The sequence below is a fragment of the Globicephala melas genome, chromosome 2, assembly GCF_963455315.2.
Source record: "Globicephala melas chromosome 2, mGloMel1.2, whole genome shotgun sequence".
Taxonomy (NCBI): Eukaryota; Metazoa; Chordata; class Mammalia; order Artiodactyla; family Delphinidae; genus Globicephala; species Globicephala melas.
The window spans coordinates 38854494-38876495 of NC_083315.2; the positions used below are offsets into that span (position 1 = coordinate 38854494).

Below are 22002 nucleotides of genomic sequence, written 5' to 3' on the forward strand. Positions count from 1 at the left end.
ACCCCTGCAAGAAACGTGCTTGGTATTTTTAGAAGCTTTTGTTACTGAGCTCAGCAGGAGGCACTCAGAGCCTTTGCCCAACCAACCCCAGCCCCTGCCCAGCCCCTGCCTCAGCCTCGCTATCTCACAGCTCGGGCTAGTGAAGGTAGCTGCCTCTGTGCAGAAGCGGATACAGTCATTCAGCTAGGGCTGGTGGGTAAATCCTGACCTCCTTTAAACTGTATAATATGTGCCTGCGATCCCATCCACGTCACTGCCCCAAATCTATCTTGTGACCTTGAGAAAGTCACGTTCCCACATTATTTCCACCTGTACGATGGAGAGGTCATCATATTTACCTGCAAATCCATTTTGCAGAGGAGGTGGGATAAATAGGAACCCTATAAGCACCAAAAATTGCTGTATTCTGCTGAACTCTGGGAGACGGTTGTAAGGCCAGGGTGTGGTGGTATTGGAGAAAGATGCTTAGAGAGATGATGTCATAAAAATCTGTCATAAAATGCTGTTGTGCTAAAAAGGTAGCTCTCTGGTTGAGAAGAGAGGTATGTGGTCCAGGAGGGGCCAGCTGTGTTTGGGACATGAGGTTCTGAGAGCTCTAGCCTAGAATCTGTTTTTTTTTGTTGTTGTTTGTTTGTTTGCTTGCTTGTTTGAACGGCAAAATGGATGCTTTAAATAGAAGCCTTTGGCTCTGGTCCTAACTAGCTCTGTGGCCTTGGGGACATAACTTAGTCATCTGGGGCCTAATTTTTCTACCTATAAAATGACAGGGATGGGGGAGGAAGGGCTTGGACTAAATACGTGCTTCCGAAAGTGGTAGGTTTCCACAGAGGGTTTTGTGTCAAAACCCCAGGGGTCTCTGAGGGCCCAGGAGTAACACACATGACATGTACCTTCCAGGGCCACTCATTTTATTCCGTGGAGAGATTTTAAAACATTAGTTCACACCAAAACACACACAGACCTACTAGGCTGTAGAATGACACACTCGCTCAAATTTTGAAAGTAACATGTGAGACTTCAAAGCTTCATGCCTGCTGCAGCCCTTCCCCCAACTCCTCCTTTCCCTCCGCCACCCACGGTGAGGAGTTCATTTTCCTCTGGGCTTAGGGGTTCTTGTTGGAGAAACACCAGGCTGGTTGATCTAAGGTTTCCTTTTTTCAGACGTCAGCATTCTCTAATTATAATGTCTGCTTTATTATTATGGTTATTATTTGGGGTATATGTGCCGGAGGAGGTGGGGTTCATGATAAACCGACCCGACAGAAGATGACTGAATGTTTTCTTTCCTCTTCCCATAGTCCCAGGACTGGAAACTTCCAGTGAACTTAGAAGTTGAAGGGAAAGTGAACTGCCTTCCTCAGGCAGCAGGGATTGATGGGAGAAAAAAGTGGGAGTCCGGAAGGAGGGTTGCTATTTAAGATGTTCTATTCCACAATCTTCCTATCTGAGAGCTAACAGATTAAAAGCATGGCTTCTAACCCAGTCTGGCACAAGGCAATGAAGATTCCCCCCAGCATCCCGTATTAAGCAGCCTCATCTGCCCGGGCCCAGCAGCTGCCTTTACCACCCACCCACCCAGCCACGCCCCTCGGCCCCCGCCTTTCCTCCCCCCCTGCACATATATGTGCGTGCCCAGCACAGTCTAAATGCTCGCCCACCCGCCACCCGGCTCCCCCACGCTCAGCCTGGCCCTCACAGATGCCCCCATGGGCTGGAGGCTCCCGCGCGTCCTCTCCCACCTACCCCTCTGTCCACCCCTCCTGGCCCCCTCTCTCCCTTGCTGCCCACAGCCTCCCGGCAGGCTTCACGCACACACTCATTCACCTCGTGGAAGATCAAAAATAAACACTCTCTGGAACCTGTTCAAAGGCTAATGTGCATCCTCTCTTAATTATTGATTTGTTTATTACAGACGCTCGGGTAGGACATTCAATGCGGCCTCTGTGTCAAAGGGTCCACCTCTAGAATTCCTACCCTTTGCCAGGAGAAAGCTGGGGCAGCGATCTCCTCCTGGGAAGGGGTTAGTTGGGCATTAGGTGAACCCACCCATGAGGCAGGTGGCAGACCGATCATTCCCCGCTCCCCCCGACAAAGGCCGCCTGAGCCCCCCAGCCCAGTGATAACAACTGGAGTCTTCCTTCCCTCTGTCTCTTCCCTTTTACTAGGGGAAGACAAGAAATAGGAGAGGGCTGTCAGGATGCAAAAGGGCAGTGTGTCCTAAGATATCCCTCTCCCCTGCAGAGGGGCAGCCTCCCCTTTCCTCATCGCCTCACCAGGGGCCAGTCTAATGTAAGCGGTGGTTCGGTGCAGTGGGTGTGTTGTTAGGGTTTAAAACCGGGCTCATACCACATACCAGCTGAGTGACCTTGGACGAGGGATGTAACCTCTCCAGTTTGGTTTTCTCATCTGTAAATGGGGTTTGTGAGGATTCAATGAAACCGTGCCTATAAAGAGCATAGAAAAATGTTACATGTAGAAGCCAACGCGTTGCAGTTGCAGCCGTCACCATCTTCATGGTCAGCATCATTCTGCTCATCTTCATCCCTGGAACCCCAGGATCATAGGAGGTGGCCTGCTACGGTCCAGGGTGAAGCTCCCCTTTTAGTATGTGAGTGCAGCCTCTGGGTGGCCCCTGCTACATGTCAACACAGTGGGGCACGGAGCCTGGCAAAACCATTAACTCTGCAGGAAGAAGCTGGATCCTTCAGACCAGCGTGCTGGGGAAGGCTGTCCAGCCCTGGGCAAGCGGAGGGCAGAGCTGTCACTGGATGCAGAGGAAGCACAGCCTCAGGCACACTGGGAAAGGGTCACGGCCATTCAAACACAGTGTTGGGCTCCTGGGCTCTCTTTCTTGGAGTCCTGAGGATGGCTCTAGATCTTGACACCAGGAAGAGGGCATCCAAGGGGAAGACCAAGTGTCCCTGCCTTTAGAGGGTCATCTGGCTTCTACCCGTTGGATGAACTCATGGTGTCTCCCAGGTCTGCCTCCAGGCTGGGTCTCTGGGACCCCCTCCCCAACACCGCACCCTCACCCCATAGCTCTGGGGGTCCGATCCCAGCTCTGGTTAAGGCGCACCAGGGCTGGTTGCACCTTCCCCACACTGTCACCTTCGTTCCGTGTCCCACCCCCATCCCGGAACTCCCTGGGCTGGGCTTTTGTTTCCTCGGTTCCCAGGCAGTGCAGCTGGTGCTGTGGGCTGGGGAGGGGGTGGAGGATGTGGCAGAAAGCCCGTGGGAGGGAGCTGTCTCTTAGTTTCAAAGGCGAGCCTGGCTCCTCAGGCCCCACCCCCCATCATAACGCTTCCCCCAAATTCCCACACTGGTGTCTCAGCAAATAAGACTAATTTTTTTTTTTTTTTGGTTTTCCACTTGCTCTTGATACCTATTTAAGTGTGTGTGTGTGCGCTATTCCCAGTCATCATCAGCACCAGAGGAAATTGGAGCCAATTTGCTGATTTTTTGCTTTGAGTCCCCGGTATGCTGGCAATCTCTTCCTCTCTGGTCCTGAGGACTTTGAGGGGTCACCTCTTCAGCCCTCTGAGCTGCTGGAGATCTGTGCAGCTTATTTAAAGAAATAGAAGCCAGGGTGGCTTCTAGCCAACAGGCAGGGCAGAATTTGTAAGTACCCTAGATATGGGGTCTGAACCACCTGGTAAAGGTTGGACACCCCCCGCCCCGAAGAGAGAATAGAAAGAAAAAGAAAGGAAAGGATAGCTACTATATGCCAACCCCTGGGTTAGGTGCTTCACGTACATTTTATGATTGCATTCCTGAAACTACATCACAGGGGAAATATCTGTGAAAAATACCCAAGAGTACATTTCTTTTAGGTGAGGAGGATGAGGCTCAGCAAGGCGACATAATATGCCCAGGTCTCCAGCTAGCAGGTGCTGGAGCTGAGGTCCGAATCAGATTTGCCTGGGGCCGACACCCAGGCTTTAGCTGTGCCTTTGAAGAGGGAATGTAACGTGTGGTGTGGATGGAAGCTGTTGCCTTGTGTTTCCCTCTCTCTGAGATCATCTGGTTGATAATTGCAGGCGGGTCAGGTAGGAAATGCTGATGGAGTGTGCAAAGGTCCTGGGGTCCTCTGCCTGGTTAGCAGGAACCTGTGTCTGTCATCTGTGCAGTGTTCAATGTTCATGAGGTGTTTTCATGTGTAACATTTTATTTGATCCTTGGGATCCTTGGGCCGCCAAGTTGTGGAGGAGGAAGTGGAGGATCAGAGAAGTTAAGTAGCATGCCCAAGGTGACACAGCCCAATAGGCTTTTGATACTAAATGAGCGAATTAGTGCAGAGCTGGGTCTGAAAGACAATGTTCTGTGAGTCTGAGCCAGGCCAGGGAAGGGTGTGACATGGGCTGCTTTGGTGAGAAGCAGGTGGAGAAAAGGGCACCATGGGAGGTGTTGAAGGCATAGCAGCAGGCTGGGTGCTGAACAGGAGTTGGCTGTATTGATTAAGAAGGACAATGGGATATAGTGGGACCCTGGAGCTGGGGAGAAGGGTTTAGCTTTCTGTAGGATGGAAGCCACAGTAATGGGGCTGCTGGGCCTGGGTGAGGGGGACCTAGTGAGGGCCCAGGAAGTCTGGAATTGCCCTAGAAGCTGCTATTGCCAACTTTCTCCTGACTTTGGAGCTGAGAACAGGAGCTACTCATCTTTCTGTTCCTGGAAGCCCCTTGCTATTTGCCCAACCAGGGACAAGTCTGTAGCTGCAAGTGTAACTCTGGGGTGTGGAGGAGGTGGTGAGCTCAGAGCACCCACTTCTGTCCCAAACTTCTCTTGGGGATATACATGGTGTTTGGGGCAGCAAAAGTGTACATTAAATCACCCCCAAAATGTGTGGTGTCTACTCCTGAGCTGGCATTGAGGTAGGTCCTGGCTCTCTCTTGGTGCTTACAGCTCTGGGGAAACAGACACCGAACCTTCATTTACAATGTGGTGAGTGGTTCAGAAGTGCAGGGCGTTGTTTAATAAATATGTACAGAGCATCTTTTATGTTTTCAGTGTCGTTTCAGGGGCTGGCAAATCAGTAAATAAAACAGGCGAGGTTCTTGTCTTCAATGAACTTATATTGTAAAAGCTGATAACAGGAAGAACATTCCCTTGGGAATCAGAAAGGCACCCAGATGTCTTTGCCTCCCACCTTGTCAATTTCAGCTCACCCCTCTCCAAGTGAAGGTCATGGCCCCTGGCTACCCTCTGGTCAATAAATAGGTAAATGGCTGGGTATTGTGCAGAGTGGGGTGTGATGTAAGTTACTGTGGAGAGCTTATCCGGGAAGGCACGTGAGGGCTGTGTCTATGATGAAGATTGGGCGTGAGGGTGCATCCTGGGGTTGCGGGAGTGCGGTCCTCCCTGCCAGTGATGCTGCCTGAAGCCTCTTCCGAGCACCTTTGTGGTGCTCGCTTCTCTGGCTCCCTAGATGCCTGCTGATTACTGATTTTATTCCTGAATCCCTCTGACTGCTCTGGGCCCTGCTCTCTGCAGGATGTGCAGCGGCCCTGCCCTGGGAACTCCCATGTGCCAGGCCGGGTGCCACACTGAATTCCCAGCCCAGCCCAACTGCTCCCAGCTAATGGCGACTCAGCAGGGGTTACCCCACTAAGGGCAGGCCAAAGCCAGCACCATGCCCTCCCACCTCGCCCCACTCCTGAAGGAGCAACAGGCTGGCAAGGGAACCAGGGAGGGCCGAAGGGTTCTTTCTCAATGGAGACATACCCCAGCTTGGACCAGCGCCTTCTTCTGCAGGGACCTGGGACTTGGACCCTCGCCGTTCATGGCTCTGGCATCTAGGCGTCTGGCTGAGAGCATCCATGGGCAAAGGCTGAGCTCCTCAGCCCAGCACGAGCATCTTTTATGTTTTCAGTGTCGTTTCAGGGGCTGGCAAATCAGTAAATAAAACAGGCAAGGTTTTTGTCTTCAATGAACTTACATTGTAAAACTTGTATGCAGGAACTTGCCAGGGGGCACTGCTCTGCACACATGCAGGACGAGCTTTATGGGGGCAGTGTTTTTGGCTGTGAGTAGACAACCAGTGCTGGGGCTTCCTGGCTGGGGCAGCAAAACGATCTGGGAACCTCAAAAATGGAAAAATGAAGTTAACACTCACCAAGTACTTACGGTGTGTCAGGCACTGCTCAAAGTGCTTTACTGCATGATCTTACAATAACCTTGTGAGTTAGATGCTGTTAAACCCCTATTTTGCAGATGGGGAAACCAAGGCACAAAGACTTAAGTGCCTTGCCCAGGCTCAAACGCTAGTGGGTGGTAAATTCAGTTCATGACACCCTATTTAGTCCCATTAGAGCTACTGACTCTCTTGTCCCCAAGGTCAGAGCGCCAATAGCCTGCATGATTTGGAGCCATACTCTAAAGGGGCTATTGACAAACCTGAATGCATCAGGAATGACCAGAGTGGGGAAGGACCAGAAAGCTGTGCTTTTGAGGTACAGGGCAGGAACTGAGGATATTTTGCTCGGAGAAGAGGTGGATGTGGGCAGCCTCCTGATTGGCTTGCAGAAAAGTGACAAGATTTTCCCCTGGGCTTCTAGGTGCCAGCACTAGTACCAAGGGTGGAAGCTTCAGGGAGCCTGGCTTCATTCTTTCAAACTGAAGGCTATCAAGGAATAAAGCTATTTGAGGACAGAATGGGAGGCCTTGGGTGGTATGAGCTTCCTGTCCCTGAAGGTGTTCAAGAGGGAACAGGCTGGATACTTGGGGATGTTGTTGAGGGGATTTCTACATCCAGTGGTGTTGCAGGTTGTTGGCGGGAGTCATTTCCAGCCCAGAGACTCTATGAATCTATCATTCTGGGTGAGTAGAATAAATGGAGAATCACCTGGGTAGCATCACTGGTCCCCTAAATGTCTCCAGACACTCCAACCAGGGCAGGAGAGGAGAAGCTAGGTATCCTTCAGGGAATCTTTTTTAATGGACCGGAGTAAGCAGTAAGGGGCTCTGACCCCTGGCAGGTAGTTCCAATCCCTGGCAGGTGTGTGCCTAAAATCTTGGGACTTAAATCTGGGTCCTGAGCTGGGACCTCCTGTGGTTGGATTTTCTTGCTTCCTTGGACCACCTTGGTGCTTGACTGTCTCCCTTCATGGGTGGGCTTACATTCTCCATATACAGTTGAAATTCCCTCCTTGGCTCCGGGCCTTCTGGATACCATTACATCTTCTCAGCCTCCAAATGTGCCTTTTCCCCTTGCATCTTGAGTGAAGGCCACCCAGAAAACAGGACTTTCTTTGACCCAAGTCCAAGCCTGCCAGCCCAGATACTCTTTGCAACAGCAAATTCTTCAGGGTTCAGTTTTCCCTTTGACTTCTCCTGTGCTCCCCCCTCCCCACCCAGTAACCACCCAGAACCGCAGTTCCCCTCCCAGCTCAGAGTTATGGTGGTGGGTCCTATTTCTGTTCAAATTAGAAAGTTCTGCAGCATGGTTCTTGGATTTAGGCTGACATCTTAGGAGTAGGGCATGGCGGGTAAATCTGAAATGTCTGGGGTCCGGCCTGCATCCCAATAACGTGGCCACTGACTCGGAGGTGTGGGTTCATTGGAAAAGGGGAGGTAGCTGGGTTAGAAAGGTAGACGTGTGAGCAGCAGGCCAGCAGGGGTGGCACTGGGAGGTGATGGTTCCCCGGGCAGCATCTCGTTTGTTATGCCTCCTGAGTCTCCACTCCCTTCTGCCTTTTCGAGGTGGCAGAAGATTTGGCTTTGGGGTTATCTTATAAACAAATAGTCAAGGAGAAATCTCAGGCGCTCACGCAGCTGGTATATGCCCTTTGGAATAAGATGTGTTCAGTTTCTCTAGATGTCAGGGAGCTTGGATCACTGTGCTCTGGAAGGCAGCCCCCATTCTGGCCTGACTGGTGGGCGACCACATCCAAATCTTAGTAATGTTCCTGTCTTCTCCATACCTCTGGTATCAGATGGCGACTGCTCAGCTGTAAAAGGTTTCTAAAGCTTTACTTACTGTTCAAAGAACTCTGCCCATTCCTGCTTCTTATTGATCAGCATGGGATCCACTGGGAAGTTTCCTCCTTTCTAAGATGCTAGCTGTAAGAGATGGGAGGGATTATCCCCTGATTGGCAGGGTGCTGAGCTGGGTCACGATCTCTCTAGGACCCAGTGACGGCTGGAGATTGGGAATCACGGTGATGTGACAGCCATTCTTCCTTGTCAACCAGGACATTCTTGCCAAGCAGACAAGACACCTCAAATGTTCCGTACCTCTACTGACCAAGAGGAGGGCGTCTATGACACTTTCTTCTGCCCCCTCATCCAGGTCTGGCTGTTCTCAGAGGTTAAGAATTAATGAAGCATCAGGATAGTTCCCTTGTGCTTGAAGTGAAACTGCACAGGTCTGTTTTTTGACAAGGTCCTTGCATCTGAAACACCCACTTTTTGTCACCCTGAATAATATCCTGAGAATCTACATCCCTGAAACCTCTTTTTTGTCTCAACAATCCCTCCCACCCAGGTCCATGTAGAATCAGAGACTATTCAAGCTGGAAGGGACTATGGGAGTGATCTCAGTACTTCTCAAACTGTAGTGTGCTTATGAATCACCTGGGGAGCTTTTGAAAATGGATATTCTGGTTTAGTAGGTCTGAGGTGGGGCCTCGGATGCTGCATTTCTAACAAGCTTCTAGGTGATGTGGATGCTGCTGGTCAGAGGGTCAGCCTTTGGGCAGCGTGGACCAACCTAGTCATTTTACAGACTGAAAGCTAAGGCCCAGAGGCTTAAGTGATTTGCCCGTGGTCCCAAACAGAACTCTGCTCTCGCCACTCCCGGCCCATCATCTGCTTTAAAAAAGGCCTTTCTCCTTGTAAATTGCCACTTCCTGCTCAGGCTCAGAGCTCTAGCATAAACGTAACATAACGTTCCATCTTAATTCCCATCTTACTTTCAGGATGAAAGACTTCTTGTCCCATCAGGGCCTCTTGCTTCACAGCTGCATTTGTACCATCTCCAAAGGGGTTTTACAAGTTTTTAAATTTGTTCTGATTTATAGACGCCTCCACTTCTCTCCTGGAAGTGTTAAAAATCATTTCTTTCTCAAAAAAAGTGTGTTGGGCACCTTTAAGACACAACCATCTTAGTTCCAGGCTGGAGAACTGATGCTGGGCTAAATCCACACGGTGTATTGGAGTCTTTACTTGGGCACACACCTGCCAGGGGTTGTAACTACCTGCCAGGGGTCAGAGCCCCTTACTGCTCACTCCTGTCCGTTAAAAAAGATTCATCCTGCTTATTGGAGTCTCCCCTGACATGGTCTGAGAAAGGTTCTCTGTGTTTCTCTGCTAACACCTGCCACCTCCTAAAAGGCCAAGTGACAGCTTTGACTACACCTCAGTTTCCCTGATTCTCAAACATATTCCAGAGCCAACCACGGATTGGCACTTATGGTGGACTAAGGCTATCAGAGATGGCCTTGGGCCAGTAGGAACTGGTTTGAGAGTCTAAGGAGGTCTCCACTCTCTGTCCCCTCCTGCTGGTGGGAGGGCAAAATGCCAGTCTGGCAACAAGGTCACACTGGCAACAGGGGGTAAAAGTCTCACTGAGGCCAAGGGAAGGTGGAATGTAAGGGAGAATCGGGAAAACTGCCTTTTATAGACACGTTCTTTTCTTCCTTCCTTCCTCCCTCCCTCCCTCCCTCCCTTCCTTCCTTCCTTCTTTTCTTTTTTTTTTTTTTTTTTTGCTTCCAAGTTTACTCACAGCGACAGTGCCACTCGCAGGCGCCCAGCCAGTCTGTGATTGAGCCCGGGGCGGGCCGGTGGCCCCCCGCATACCCCTTCCCCCATCTTGCTCGCAAGTTGCATGACCTGCATCGGAATCCACAGGGGGGCGGGGGAGAATCCTTTCAGATGCTGGATGCAGTTGAATTCAGTGTGTTCGCTTCCTCGCCTGCCCTCCTCCAAGTCGGCGAGGAGAGCTGTGCTTTCTTCTGCGTGTGAATGCTGTAGTGTGTCTGCCTTCTCGGACTTCCCTAACCCTTTCTTTTCCTTTCCGGCAGCGAATGCTTCCGTGTTCTCAGCAAACATCTAACATTTGGCATTCTGACGTTTTATTAAAAAGAAATATCTCTACCAAGGCAAAAAGCGGGGACTCTCCTCCTCTCCCGACGGAAACTGAGCTCGCGTAGAAGGCTGCACCTGCTTTGCGCCCCTACCAGGAAGGGGTGCTTGTGTGGGAGGGAAGGAGGGAGGTCCTGCGCCCCCGAATCCGGAGAAAGCAGCCCGCCCGCCCCCTCGCCCGGCAGCCAGCTCAGCGCACCCGAGAGAGCCGAGCCCGAGAAGCCGGCCTCTGACGGTACTGGCCTGATGCTTGCCAAAAATTGCCCCTTGCATCTCAATTTCCCCGGCGGTTTCTCTCGCACGCGCAGCTCGCCTGGGGCCACCTCGGATCTGCAGCGCAGCCCTTTCGGCGCTAGTTCCTTCCTTCCTCGCGCCCTGTCTGCCCAAGGACGCAAAACCCACCGCCAAGAAGGCGCAAGGGGCGCGGGGGCACCAACCCAGCGGTGCCCCGCAGTCCCTTCCCAGCCGATCCTAGCTCCCGGACTCTCGATTACGGGAATGAGTGTCATTTAGACCGAGGACCGGGCGTCCGCGGCCCCGGTCCCCGGCTCTGGGTGCCTCTCTGGGGGTCCTGTGTGCTCCCGCACCACTGATCGCCGTCTTCAAGCCAGTGCCCCCCACCCAGGCTCGGGAACGCTCCCCGATCACCTCGGCCGCGTTCATTTCACTTCCTCTCGCGGTCCGGATTGCAGCAAAACCGGGCAGCGCGAGGGCCAAAAAGTGGAAAGGAGAGCGCCTTTCCGCGTCGCGCCGCCAGCTCTCCAAGTCCCCCTCCCCAGTCCAGACCCTCGCAATCCCAACTGCAACTTTTTCCCTTCCGTCTTGCTTTCCTCTTGGCTGCGGCGAGCGGGCGCCGGGCCGCTAGGCTTGGAGCTGGCGGGCGGGCGGGCGGCCGCGTGGCTGCGGGTGGCTGTGCGGGCGAGAGCCGCGAGCCGGCGAGTGGGTGGGTAGGTGGGTGGGTGGGGAAGGAGGAGGGGAGAGGGCGGGCGGGGAGAGAGAGAGGGGTGTGGGGAGGAGTGGGAGAGGGAGGGAGGGGGGAGATTCCGCTCTCTTGCCTCTCCCAGCCGGGGCGGGTGGCGGGGGGAGGAGGCCGCGAGGAGGGAGGGGAGGAGGGTGGGGGAGAGAGGGAGGGAACCGAGGAAGACGCTCGGATAACCCGTGCGTTTCGTAAGGCTCGGAGCACTTGTACATTTCTGCAGGCGCGCAGCGAGCCATTTGCGGCGGCTGCTGCAGCTCCGACCACATCTTCCTCCTCCTCCGGGCGCCGGGTGTGTGGATGTGTGAGTGTGTGTATTTTGCAGGTGTGTCCGTTTTAATTCTGCCCAGTAGGTGGGACTTGGTGACTTTAGCACCATATTTTCCTTTTCCTTGTTTTTTTTTTTTTTCCTTCTTCTTTTTTTGCCTCCCCACCGTCTGTTGCAACCCTGCAAAGTCTCGGAGTCGGAGAGCGCGGCTCGCTTCCCGAGCCCCCGGACCCGGCGAGCCGGCGAGCGCAGAGCCGGCCACCATGCCAGGCAGACCGCGCCACTAGGCGCTCCCCGCGGCTCCCACCCAGCGGCGGCGGCGGCGGCGGCCGCGATGGTTTCAGACGCTGAAGGATTTTGCATCTGATCGCACGGCGTTTCAAAGGCAGAGGCCCCCCTCCCCCTTCCCCCCTCCCTCGCCGTCTTTGTTTCCTTCCCCCCCAGCTCTCCCCACTCCCCCCACCCCACCCCCCTCTCCTCTCCTCCTCCTCTTTTTTAGAAGCAGCGATCGGAGATGGATGTCTCTCTTTGCCCAGCCAAGTGTAGTTTCTGGCGGATTTTCTTGCTGGGAAGCGTCTGGCTGGACTATGTGGGTTCCGTGCTGGCTTGCCCTGCAAATTGTGTCTGCAGCAAGACTGAGATCAATTGCCGGCGGCCGGACGATGGGAATCTCTTCCCCCTCCTGGAAGGGCAGGATTCAGGGAACAGCAATGGGAATGCCAGCATCAACATCACGGACATCTCAAGGAATATCACTTCCATGTAAGTCAGGCGGCCGCTCCCCAGCCCGCCTCTCCCCTCGCTCCGCGTCTCCCTCTCGCCTGCCCGCCGACCCGCAGGGCGCGCGTCAGGCTCGCTGGCCCTCCGCCCGCCCCAGCTCGCCGCTGCCCGCCGCCCGCCGCCCGCCGGGCGCGCGTCAGGCTCGCTCTGGCTCGGGAGATGCTCTCGGGCTGCGTATTCCAGGTGACTCCGGCCTTGGCGAGGCGTGATCTGGTGATGCGTGTGTGTGCCTCTCCCGCGAGAGGACCCCAGCCGGCCGGGGCACGCGGGGCCCGGCTCCCGCCCCCGCCCCCAGGTGCTGCGGCTCGTTTCGAGGGTGCGAATCGGGTTCTTTGCCCCCCACTAAATAGCAACAGTTTGGCCACGCTCAAGTGGAATAAAGTAGACGAGGTTCAATTCCCCGGCAGCGGCGCCGGCAGCGACAGCGGTGGCGGCGGCAGCGCTTAACCGGGAGGGAAGGTGACAGTTAGGGACTGCTCGCGATCCAGCCCAGAGGTTTAACTGTTTCCTTTTGGAAACAGCAAAACACGCTGTCAAGTAAACAAGTTGGGAGTTGGCTGCTCGCAGGGAGACTTTGGACATGTCGAGGCCGTCATGGACGCCTACCTCTTCCCTTTCCTTCTCGCCCGCCCTCTCCAACCCCATTTTGGGCATTTCCGAGACACCCCCCACCCCCCCGCCCTTTCCCACCCTCATCTGCATCTGGGCGCCTACAGATCCTGTTCCTGTTTGAGCTCTGATAACTGTTCCAGTAATTCCGAGTCAGGATGATGAAGGGAGGAGGGAAGGCTTGCGTGTTTTGGGGATGGGGCTTCTTATACGATCCTGCAGATCCCTTTATTTGGAAAATTGAACTCTGACTAGCATTTGCTTGGTTCTGTCCTGTCTGAGTGAGACCTGTGGTGGCCTGCTCTTCCCCCTACCCCCCCCCCCCCGTTATTTTTCTTCGGCAGGGATGTGGGTTAGAAGCATGGGCGGAGAGAGCCTGTCCAGATTATCTTCCACTGACCTCAGCCAGGTGACCCCCATCCCATCCTGCCATCCAGAGAAGGGTGTGGATGGCACTGGGAGTGTTCAGGGGGTAGCTCTCACCTGTCTCCCCTCAAGGTCCCCACCCCTTGGAGACCCCTGAAGTGGGTGGGATGCTGAAAAGGGTTGGCACTGAAGTCCTGGCTGGGGTCTGAGGCAGGCATTTGGGCAGACTCCAGAGGGGCTGGATTCTGCCGTGGGTGCTGCCCTCCCAGGCATCAGCTCTCCCTTCACCTCGGCCCCAGTGCGATGGGGCTGTAAAGCCTGGAGGAATTGCAGTCCTGCTCTCTCCGAAGCCCACCACCCTCTTGGCTTCATGGAGACTCTGCTCGTGTTCTTGCAGCTAACAGTTTGAGGGAAGTGTGCAGCCCAGGAGGTGTCCCTGACTCCTGGCCCAGGAGACAAGCTTGACCCATATCTTGGCTCGACCGTTCACCCCCTCACCACCTTCAGCCCGGCTGGCCTGGGGTGACAAGATAAATAGCCAAGGGTAGGGTGGAGGGGAGGGCAGGAGAAACAGGATGGACCCAATGCAGCTTCTCCCACCTGCAGGCCACAGCATTCCAGCATCCCCAAGGATGCAGCCAGGAGGGTGGGAGTGAGATTGTCAGGGAACCTCTGCCTTGGACGTGCACTGAGGGGTGGGGGTAGGGGTGTGTGTGGGATGGGAGGGGGGAGCCTAGCAGTGGGTCCAGGAGCTCAGGAGCTGGACCTAGGGATTTTCAGGGGATCGGGTGGGCCAGGGGTTGGAGAGACGGTGCCCCAGGTGCCCAGTGCGGGCCTCTGGGAGCTGGTGAGCCTCAGCCAGCTTGTTCTCTGTTCCAAGGGTGTGTGTCCCTGTAGGAAGCTGGTGGGAGGCGGGGAGGGTCACAATCACGTAGGCTCTTTATGGCCATGCAGAGGTGTCCCCCCTCTGAAAAGAAAGCTAGGGGAAGCAGTCTGATAAAGAAGAGTTGGGTTGAGCTTTCCAGGCAAAGGGCCCAAGGTGGGGCTGCTGGGAAGGTAATGATGGGAGGGGATGGGGTGGCTTCTTGTCCCCTTTGCCACTGAAGGACCCCAGAGGGGCAGCTGGGGCAGGTAATCCGGGAGTAGATTGGGAGTCCCTCTGTGTGTGTCTCCATCCTTGTTTCAGGACTCAGACACTTTGCCAGGAATTCAGGACTCCTTTCCTTGAATCCACCCCAACACCTAAGAGCCAGGGAACTGGATTCCCACCGGAGCTGTGCCGAGTGGCAGGTGGGGGAGGGTCAGAGGTCATGGGTGGGATGACCCTTCCTCATCCCATCTTCTCCCCAGTGCCCTGTTATATCTATGGCTGGTATTGACGGAACTAGGGAAGGGCCTAGCCTTCTGGCCTGGAGGCAGAGCAGAGAAGGAGGGGAGTCCTGCTTGCCCTGGGAAGCAGGTGTCACCATCCCTGTCTTACCTCATGATGGAGGCTCAGGCTACAAAGTAACTTTCCTGGGGGCACATAGCCCCAGCAGTGAGCCAGGCTTAGGCCTTTGTCTGTTGGACCCCAAAACCCAGGTCCCCCACTCTGCAGGGCTACCTATGGACGTGGGCTGGAAGGAGGGGCTTGAGGACAGAGAGGAGCCCTCCAGGTAGGGAGGGGGGGCTTCCTTTAGTGGGACCTGGAGGTGAGGCTTCAGTCCAAGCCCGGGCTTTGCTGAAAAGGAATGTGTTCTTTAGATCTGATGCTATCAGAGATTTGGAGATCAAGGGGTCCCCCAGCCTTCCATCAACCTGAAGCTCTTGATGCTGGTATATGTCTGGGGGTGCAGCTTGGGCAGACTCTGGGGGCCGAGGAAGAGGCTGGGGCAGAAGCTGGAGTTCCAGCGGGCCTAGCTAAGGGAACCTGGGGTGGCTGCCACCCAGCCACCCTCCTGTTCTTGGGGCTGTGGACTCCTGAGGTCTCTCCCTCAGGTGCTGAACTGATCATCCCTGAGTTTTCAGAGGGACCAGAGATTCCCTGTGGTCCTTCCTCTCAGGGGTGGCATGTGTGGTGGCTCCTGTGTCCCCATCGGAGGGCGCCTCTGATGGGGTAGGTGGCTGCCCCATCAGTATCAGGAGGAAATCCGCTGCAAGGCCTCAGTGCAGAAGTGTGGGTCTCACCTCCGCCCTCCCAAAGTGCCCTCCCTTTTGGCTTCTTTCTGTTCAAGAGGCCGATCCCTCTGCCGTTGGAGCTCTTGACACACAGTAACCTTACCTAGAAGGGTCCATGTGCGGCCGCACCCAGCCAGGCTCTGACGTCACAAAGGCAGAAGGGTGGTGGCTGGGAGGGGGGGCCCTCTGGCGTCTCTAGGCCAGGCCTGCCTGGGGTTGGGTTGGAGTAGCGCATCCTTGGACTGCTAGAAAGAAAATCCAGGGGGAGAAGATGGCATCGCTGGGCTGGGTGTTCCTGGGCTTGTGAAGACAGTGGGCTCTTGGCTGGGACCCTGAGCTGCCACCTGGGTCTCCACACGAGCCACCACAGGGTCCCTGGTGTTTATAGCACTCTGGTCCCTTGATTTCCCCTGTCTTCCCTGCAGGCCCTCCCCTGGCTGGGTGAGGGATCATTTGGGGCTTTGGCTGCTGTACTGACTTCCTGATTCTTAGCCTTTCTAAGGGTCAAGGGGAGAGCCAGCCTTGACAATTACCAGTGAGAGCTGGGCTGCAGTCAGGGGTGTGAACCATGCCCCAAGAACATCATAGGGTTCAATCAGGAGCCCCCCACATTGGGGCTAGGCCTGAGGGAGGGAGGTAGAGATGTGAGGGGCCTTTGAGGTGAGATTTAGAAGGGGAAGTGGTTATAGCCCTGGGGAAAGAGGTACTTCCAGGATAAAAGCTGGGGACCCTGGACTGAAGAGGCCCTGAGATTTTGTATGGAGGCCAGGCTGTTGGTGGGTGGAATCCAGGCCTTCCCTGGAGGACCCTCCCTGGAGCCAGAATCCTCAGCCCAGGTCAGTCTTCCGAGGCACAGCCCAAAGCCCCGGGCATCAGCTCTGCAGCTCCAGGGGACCTGAGCACATGATGGGTTTGGGTAAAACCAGCCCAGCCCGGCCCTAGCTCTGAGAGTTCTTGGCCTGGCTACCGAGGGCTGAGCATGCAGCCTGGGAGTCAGCCCAGCATCCTGCAAGAGGCTGACCACTCTCCTGCGGAGCGGAAGTGGAAAGAATGGCTGTGAAGAGGGACGGGCCTGACATCCGCTCCCCTGGGCAGCTCTCCATCCTTGCCTTACCTGTCCCTGGTGGCTGACTCCTTCTCTCTGACTGTAGGGGTGGACAAAGGCCTCCCTTGGGCTGGCCTTTGCCAGTATTGTGGCATCTCTGCTGCTGCCTGGGCTGGGGTCCCCATGTAGAGGGCTGCGTTCAGTGGACTGTACTGGGATCACAGACACCATCTCCAGCCTCCCTTTGGGGCCTCCAGTTGGCCATTGGCAGGGTAGGATTAGAGAAAGGGATGAGACACATGAGTCCCACACCTGGATTTACCCTTTATCCTCTGTCAGCCACGGTAGAAGACTGTAGTCTTTCTAAGCCTGGAAATTCAACTGTGAATTGAGGCCATGGAGCAGTGTCCTTTCCAGCTGAGACATATGCCATCCCGGGGCCCAGGGAACATCCCCAAGGAGGTTCTGCTAGGCCACTTCTAAGGGCACCATCCCTGGGCTTGGTGCTGACCCTTGTGATGCCACCCAGAGGAAGACAGCAGGTGCTCCCTCACTGGCCATTTTCCCTTCGTTCCTTCCCCTTCCACCTCTAGAGTACTCTGGGCCACCCAGTTTGGAGTCCACTGTCCAAACCAAGTGCCACCCCTAGCAAGAATGCGCCGAGGCCCGCAGCCTCCCGTTAGAGGCTGGACACCCAGCTTCATGGCCCGCCCCCATGCCCCCCGTGTACCGTGAGCTCAAGGCAGGGAGATGTCCTTCTGCAGAGTTTCAGCTCATTGCCAGAGCAGGGGCCTCTGCTGGGTGTGAGAAGAAAACGTTAGAGCTTCCATTTCAAGTTATTCTCGTTGAGAAGAGGGAATATTTAATGTTTAATATATGAATCGAAGAAGTATAAGCATATAATTTAATAACTAGGAGTGTTTGGGGGTTACGAGATGAATTTTTATTGCTAAAGCATGCATAATCAAAAAAGCTTGGTGCCCAACGTTGTCGTGGCTGGAAGGGCCTGGGCTTGAGAGGGAGCCGGGTTGACAGTAGGAGGGGTGGTCCTGAAGCCCCTGGCTCTCCTTCTTGGCTCTGTTCCCAGGAGGGGTTGATGAATTGGGAGTAGGGGCAGGGGCATGTGAGGAGGGAGCAGGCTGGGTGGCAGAGGGGATCAGGATTCCTAAGCACCCCTAGTCCCAGGGCCAGGCCAGTTCTCAAAAGACGGTCCCTAGTAGCCCTCTGGGTCCTGCCCTTTGTCCCTTGTAGCACATCCTTCACCTCCATGAATCCCTCCCCCCCCAAATTCATTTCTTCCTGCTCTCCAGTTTACAGTTACTGTGTTTATTATTTTTTTAATTAATTGATTAATTAATTTTTGGCTGTGTTGGATTTTCATTGCTGTGCGCAGGCTTTCTCTAGTTGCAGCGATCGGGGGCTACTCTTTGTTGCGGTGCACGGGCTTCTCATTGTGGTGGCTTCTCTTTGTTGCGGAGCACGGGCTCTAGGCACACGGGCTCAGTAGTTGTGACTCGCAGGCTCTAGAGCGCAGGCTCAGTAGTTGTGTCACACGGGCTTAGTTGCTCCGCGGCATGTGGGATCTTCCCGGACCAGGGCTCGAACCTGTGACCCCTGCATTGGCAGGCGGATTCTTAACCACTGCACCACCAGGGAAGTCCCTGTTGTGTTTATTTTTTGCCACAGCTACTTGAAGTACCTAAGCAGCGATTATTAGCCCCATTGTCCTGATTAACAAAACAAACAAAATAAAGGACAGAAATTGAATCCCAGTGGTTGAGTGTCTCACAAAAGGAAAGATCCAGAAGGGTCTTGAGGCTCCTCCTCTGATGCTCCCTTCGTGGCCGCTCTGGTGTCCTGGACTCCATTCTCTCCCCGGCAGTAACCCTGTAGCTGGATACCCTCTGGCTGTTGGGAACGGAGAAGCAGACTGTCTTCATCCAGAAAGTTCCTTCTCTCCCAAGGGGCAGCGCTATGGGAGCGGCCCATCCATGAGGGCCTTGTGGAGGGCAGCTGAGTGGCCTGGTGGTTGGGTCTAAGCGTGGCCTGAGTGGAGGCTGGACTCGGTCCCCCAGATCTATCGATGAGCAACTGAGCCCTCAGCTCAAGTCGTCTGTCATCCCCTGAGCCTTGCTGGCCTCCACTTTGGGAAACCTAAATACTCCTGGGGGCTGGGCATGCTGGCAGGTCCTCTTTGATGGACTGGATGTCAGACCATCAGAAATGAAGACTCCAGATTCTCAGTACCCAGTGGAACTCCCATGAGGATCCTCAGATCTCTGCCTACTACCTCCGAGGGCAGGGCTCCCCGGAATTCAGAGTTGGAAGGGACCCCTGCAGTCAGCTCCTCCCTCACCTTACCTGCGAGGGTCCCAGGAGAGGCGCAGAGAGAGGCGGGGACTTAGGGGTCCTCGGGCTGCTGGAGGACGTCCCTGCCCAGATGGCAGCACCGCCTTCTCCTACTCAGCTCTGGCACCCTTTCTGGGCACTCTGTCAAAGCCAGAGCCTCGCCCACGACTGTGTCTCCCTCTGGGGCAGTGATTCCAAATCTGGGGTCCCCAGAGGCAGCAACTATGCAAGGCTGGCAGCCCCAGGCCTCTTCGCAGCCTGCATCCCATGCCAATTAAAACTGCTCTTGGCGAGGGCTCTGCTGAGCTCTATTTACACACAGGGCTCAGGGATCTGTGGGTGCAGCCAGTTTGGAACCTGTCCTTTCTAACTTCACTTCTGCCCCTGTTCCCCCATCTGGCTTGTCCCATCATAAGTATCCCCCGTCTGGGTGGTGGAAGATTCAGGATTCTGTCCCCAGACAGAATCATCCAGCAGGGAGAGAAACCTGTCCCCAGCAGCTCCTCCAGACCTGGCCTTTTCCTAGCTTTGGACAAACCCCTTCCCTCCTCTGGGCCTCAGTTGCCTTCTCTGTGAGATGAGGATAATAATAACAACTACCTTTTAGCAGCACTCTGAGGGTCAGTGGCCTGTGTCATGCCGGGTAAAGAGAAAGCTGTCGATACATGATAACTCATGGCAGCTAGCGTTTACTGAGCACTTACTATGTTCCAGACACTGTTCCAAGCAATTTGGAGGTAATATAACCCATTACGGCCTCACACCAACCCTAGGAGATAAGTACTATTATTCGTCCCATTTTACAGATGGGGAAAATGAGTCCAGAGATGGAATGTGACTTGCTTCATTTCACGAAGCCAATCAGAGGAGTCTGACATTTAATGTTAAGCTCCATTGCTTATACTCTTTTGCTATATTCTTATGCATGTGGATATATACTGCTATACATACACATTCACGAATCTATGACCATCAAGATAAATTAATAATAAAATAAAAGGGTAGACATGAAGGTCTAGGAGGATCCCTTATTTTATAACATTCCAGTTCCCTAGCTGAGAATTCCCCTGGCTGGGGTTGGAGAGGAAGGCAGATGAGACAGTGGTGGGTCTGGTGTTGGCCAAGCAGCCCTGGCCAGCACTGTCAAAGCCAGGTGCTAATGATGGGGAGGCTTGGGGAGGCCTCCCATGAGGCTCGTCCCAACCAAGCCCTCTCCCCAGGCCTCGGTGACCACCCCATAGCATCCTGGTTTCTGAGGTCAGGTCAGCTCCCCCAGGAGACCAGGTGCCAGCTGAGGCTGACGAGTATTCAGGAAGCTGGTGGCTGGGCCCCAGCCAGCTCCACTCTGGGCTGAGACACGGTCAGCAGGACTGTGTCCCCAATTGCCCATGGCCAGAGAGAGCCTGGATGGGAGAATAGAGGGCAGGTTGGCTTCTCCCAGCTCGAGTTTTGGAGTTCCAAGGCTGCCACTGGATGTAGAGCAGAAGGGGGATGTCTGATGTGTCCACCTAGAGCTGGAAGCGGATATTTAGAGCGTCTTTCCTGGAGGGTGAATTCTGGTTCTTCCTGGCCCTTCTCTTCCCTCCTCCTCAAATGAGCAGCCTTTACTCCTCTCTACCCATCCTCTTTGCTCCATCTCTCTTCCCCCCTTGCTCAGGGAAGCTCCATCTGTCTCTCCATAGGGATGAGCATGGGGGATGGCTACAGCTGTCCCTGCAGAGAGAGCTGGGGTACCCAGCAAAGTGCTACAATTGCAGGGCAGGAATTTGTGGAAACACCCCATTTTGCTGCTTCTTGGCTGGAAGAGTTCACCACATCCTAGAGCCTCTCTGGCCTTGGTTTCCCCTTCTGGGATTTGGGGTCACCTCTGGGAATTGGAGTTTATCTCCCTCTCAGGGTCACTGTCAGATCAGGGTGATCACATACTCGATGGGCTCCTCAAGCGGTAGGGCACCATGTTGCTTATTTGCATTTCTAGACGTCTGAGAGTGTTTTTGAGTTAGGAAAAAGATCAAGACTTTGAACCATAAATCATCTGACCTGGAAAGGGGCTCAGAAATAATTGGGGCCAAACCCAGTTTTACAGAGAAGGAACCCAAGGCTCCAGAGAGGTGAATGGACTTGACTCAATCACCCAGCGAGTTCCTGGCACAGTGGGACCAGAACGCCTCGGAGGCCACCTCCCCAGCTGGTGTGGCTCTCATCCTCCCGCCCTCTGCAAGCCTCTGCTCTGGGGCTGAGGGATCTGGGCTCTTCCAGAGGCAGCGAAAGGAGCCCTTAGCCTCCTGCAAACAGAGAAGGAGCAATCTTAGATGCGCAGTCCTAATTTGGGCTGCTTCCCGCGGTAAAGTGGGCTGTGTGCGCGCATCTGGAGGCGTCTTTGCGCACCCACAATTGCATCGCTTCTGTGTTCCACGCACATCACGACTGAGGTCTCCCGTAAACAAGCCCTGAAGCCTTTGGCTTCCTGCCTACAAAAATCGTCTGCGTCTAGACTCCTGGTGGCCACCAGAGGGCAGTGCTGCGCACGAGACCGACCGAGGCTGGTGGTGGCTGCCTTTCCTGCGAGCTGGGGATGCGGCTCCAGTGTGGTGAGATGTGCACCGACTGACCTGGCTTTCAGAACCTTTTTTGAGCCAGGGCTGAGCAGGGAGGTCAGGTCTCCCCTAGGCTGGGCCTCTCGCAGCCCTCATCATGGGGTCCTGCCTCCATCATGTCTGCAGCCCAGACATGTGAGTCTCCTGCACCTGAGCTTCCCAGGAGGCAGCTGGGAGAGTGCCCTGGGTGACCAGAAGTGGGCTGGAGTGCTCTCCTTCCCACCAAGTTTGTCTCAGCAGCAGCAGGAGGGGTCAGTGCATCTGCACGAGGGTCATGGAGATGAATGAACGGGACATCGTTCCTGTGCAGGAAGATAAGTCTTGATGGGGACACAGAGAAGTTGACAGACGGCTACACTGCAGAGTTAGTGTCATGTGAGCTTTATGAACTCCCTCAGGCCATTTCATATGGCGGTCCAAGTGTGGAGGCATCTCTCCCCTGTCTCTCCCCGCTGCCCCCGACCCCAGCCATGCCAAGCTTGGTAATTACTTAGACACCAAGTAGCTGCTCAGGAAGCAGGGGGTCCTGATATTTACCAGACATGAGAGCTTGGTGCTGTCTCTCTAGACCACCTCTGTTCTCAGAGACACCCATCTAAATTGATGGGTATCAAAGTGCCGTGCAAACCAGGGTCCTGGGCCCTGCCTGGACTGGCTAGTTTTGACTGTTTCCTTTCTGTGCGTGCTTTGAGCTCTTCTCTGGCTGTTCCAAGCTGTCTCGTATTTGAGCAGGTGCTGTCTTGTTCTTTGCACTAGTTGGTTCATGAAGGAGCCTTGT

At 54.7% G+C, this 22002-nt stretch overlaps 1 protein-coding gene across 6 annotated transcripts in view; it reads left to right on the plus strand.

Annotated features, from left to right (window-relative positions):
• The first annotated feature begins 11198 nt into the window (after positions 1-11198).
• The window catches only part of NTRK3 (neurotrophic receptor tyrosine kinase 3), a 386072-nt gene continuing 375268 nt past the window's right edge, over positions 11199-22002 (plus strand). For all 6 annotated transcript variants that reach the window (XM_060293880.1, XM_060293879.1, XM_030878684.2 and 3 more), the window contains exon 1: positions 11199-12083. In XM_060293880.1, the coding sequence (XP_060149863.1) occupies positions 11836-12083 (248 nt within the window). In that variant the 5' untranslated portion in view covers positions 11199-11835. The remainder of the gene's footprint in view (positions 12084-22002) is intronic.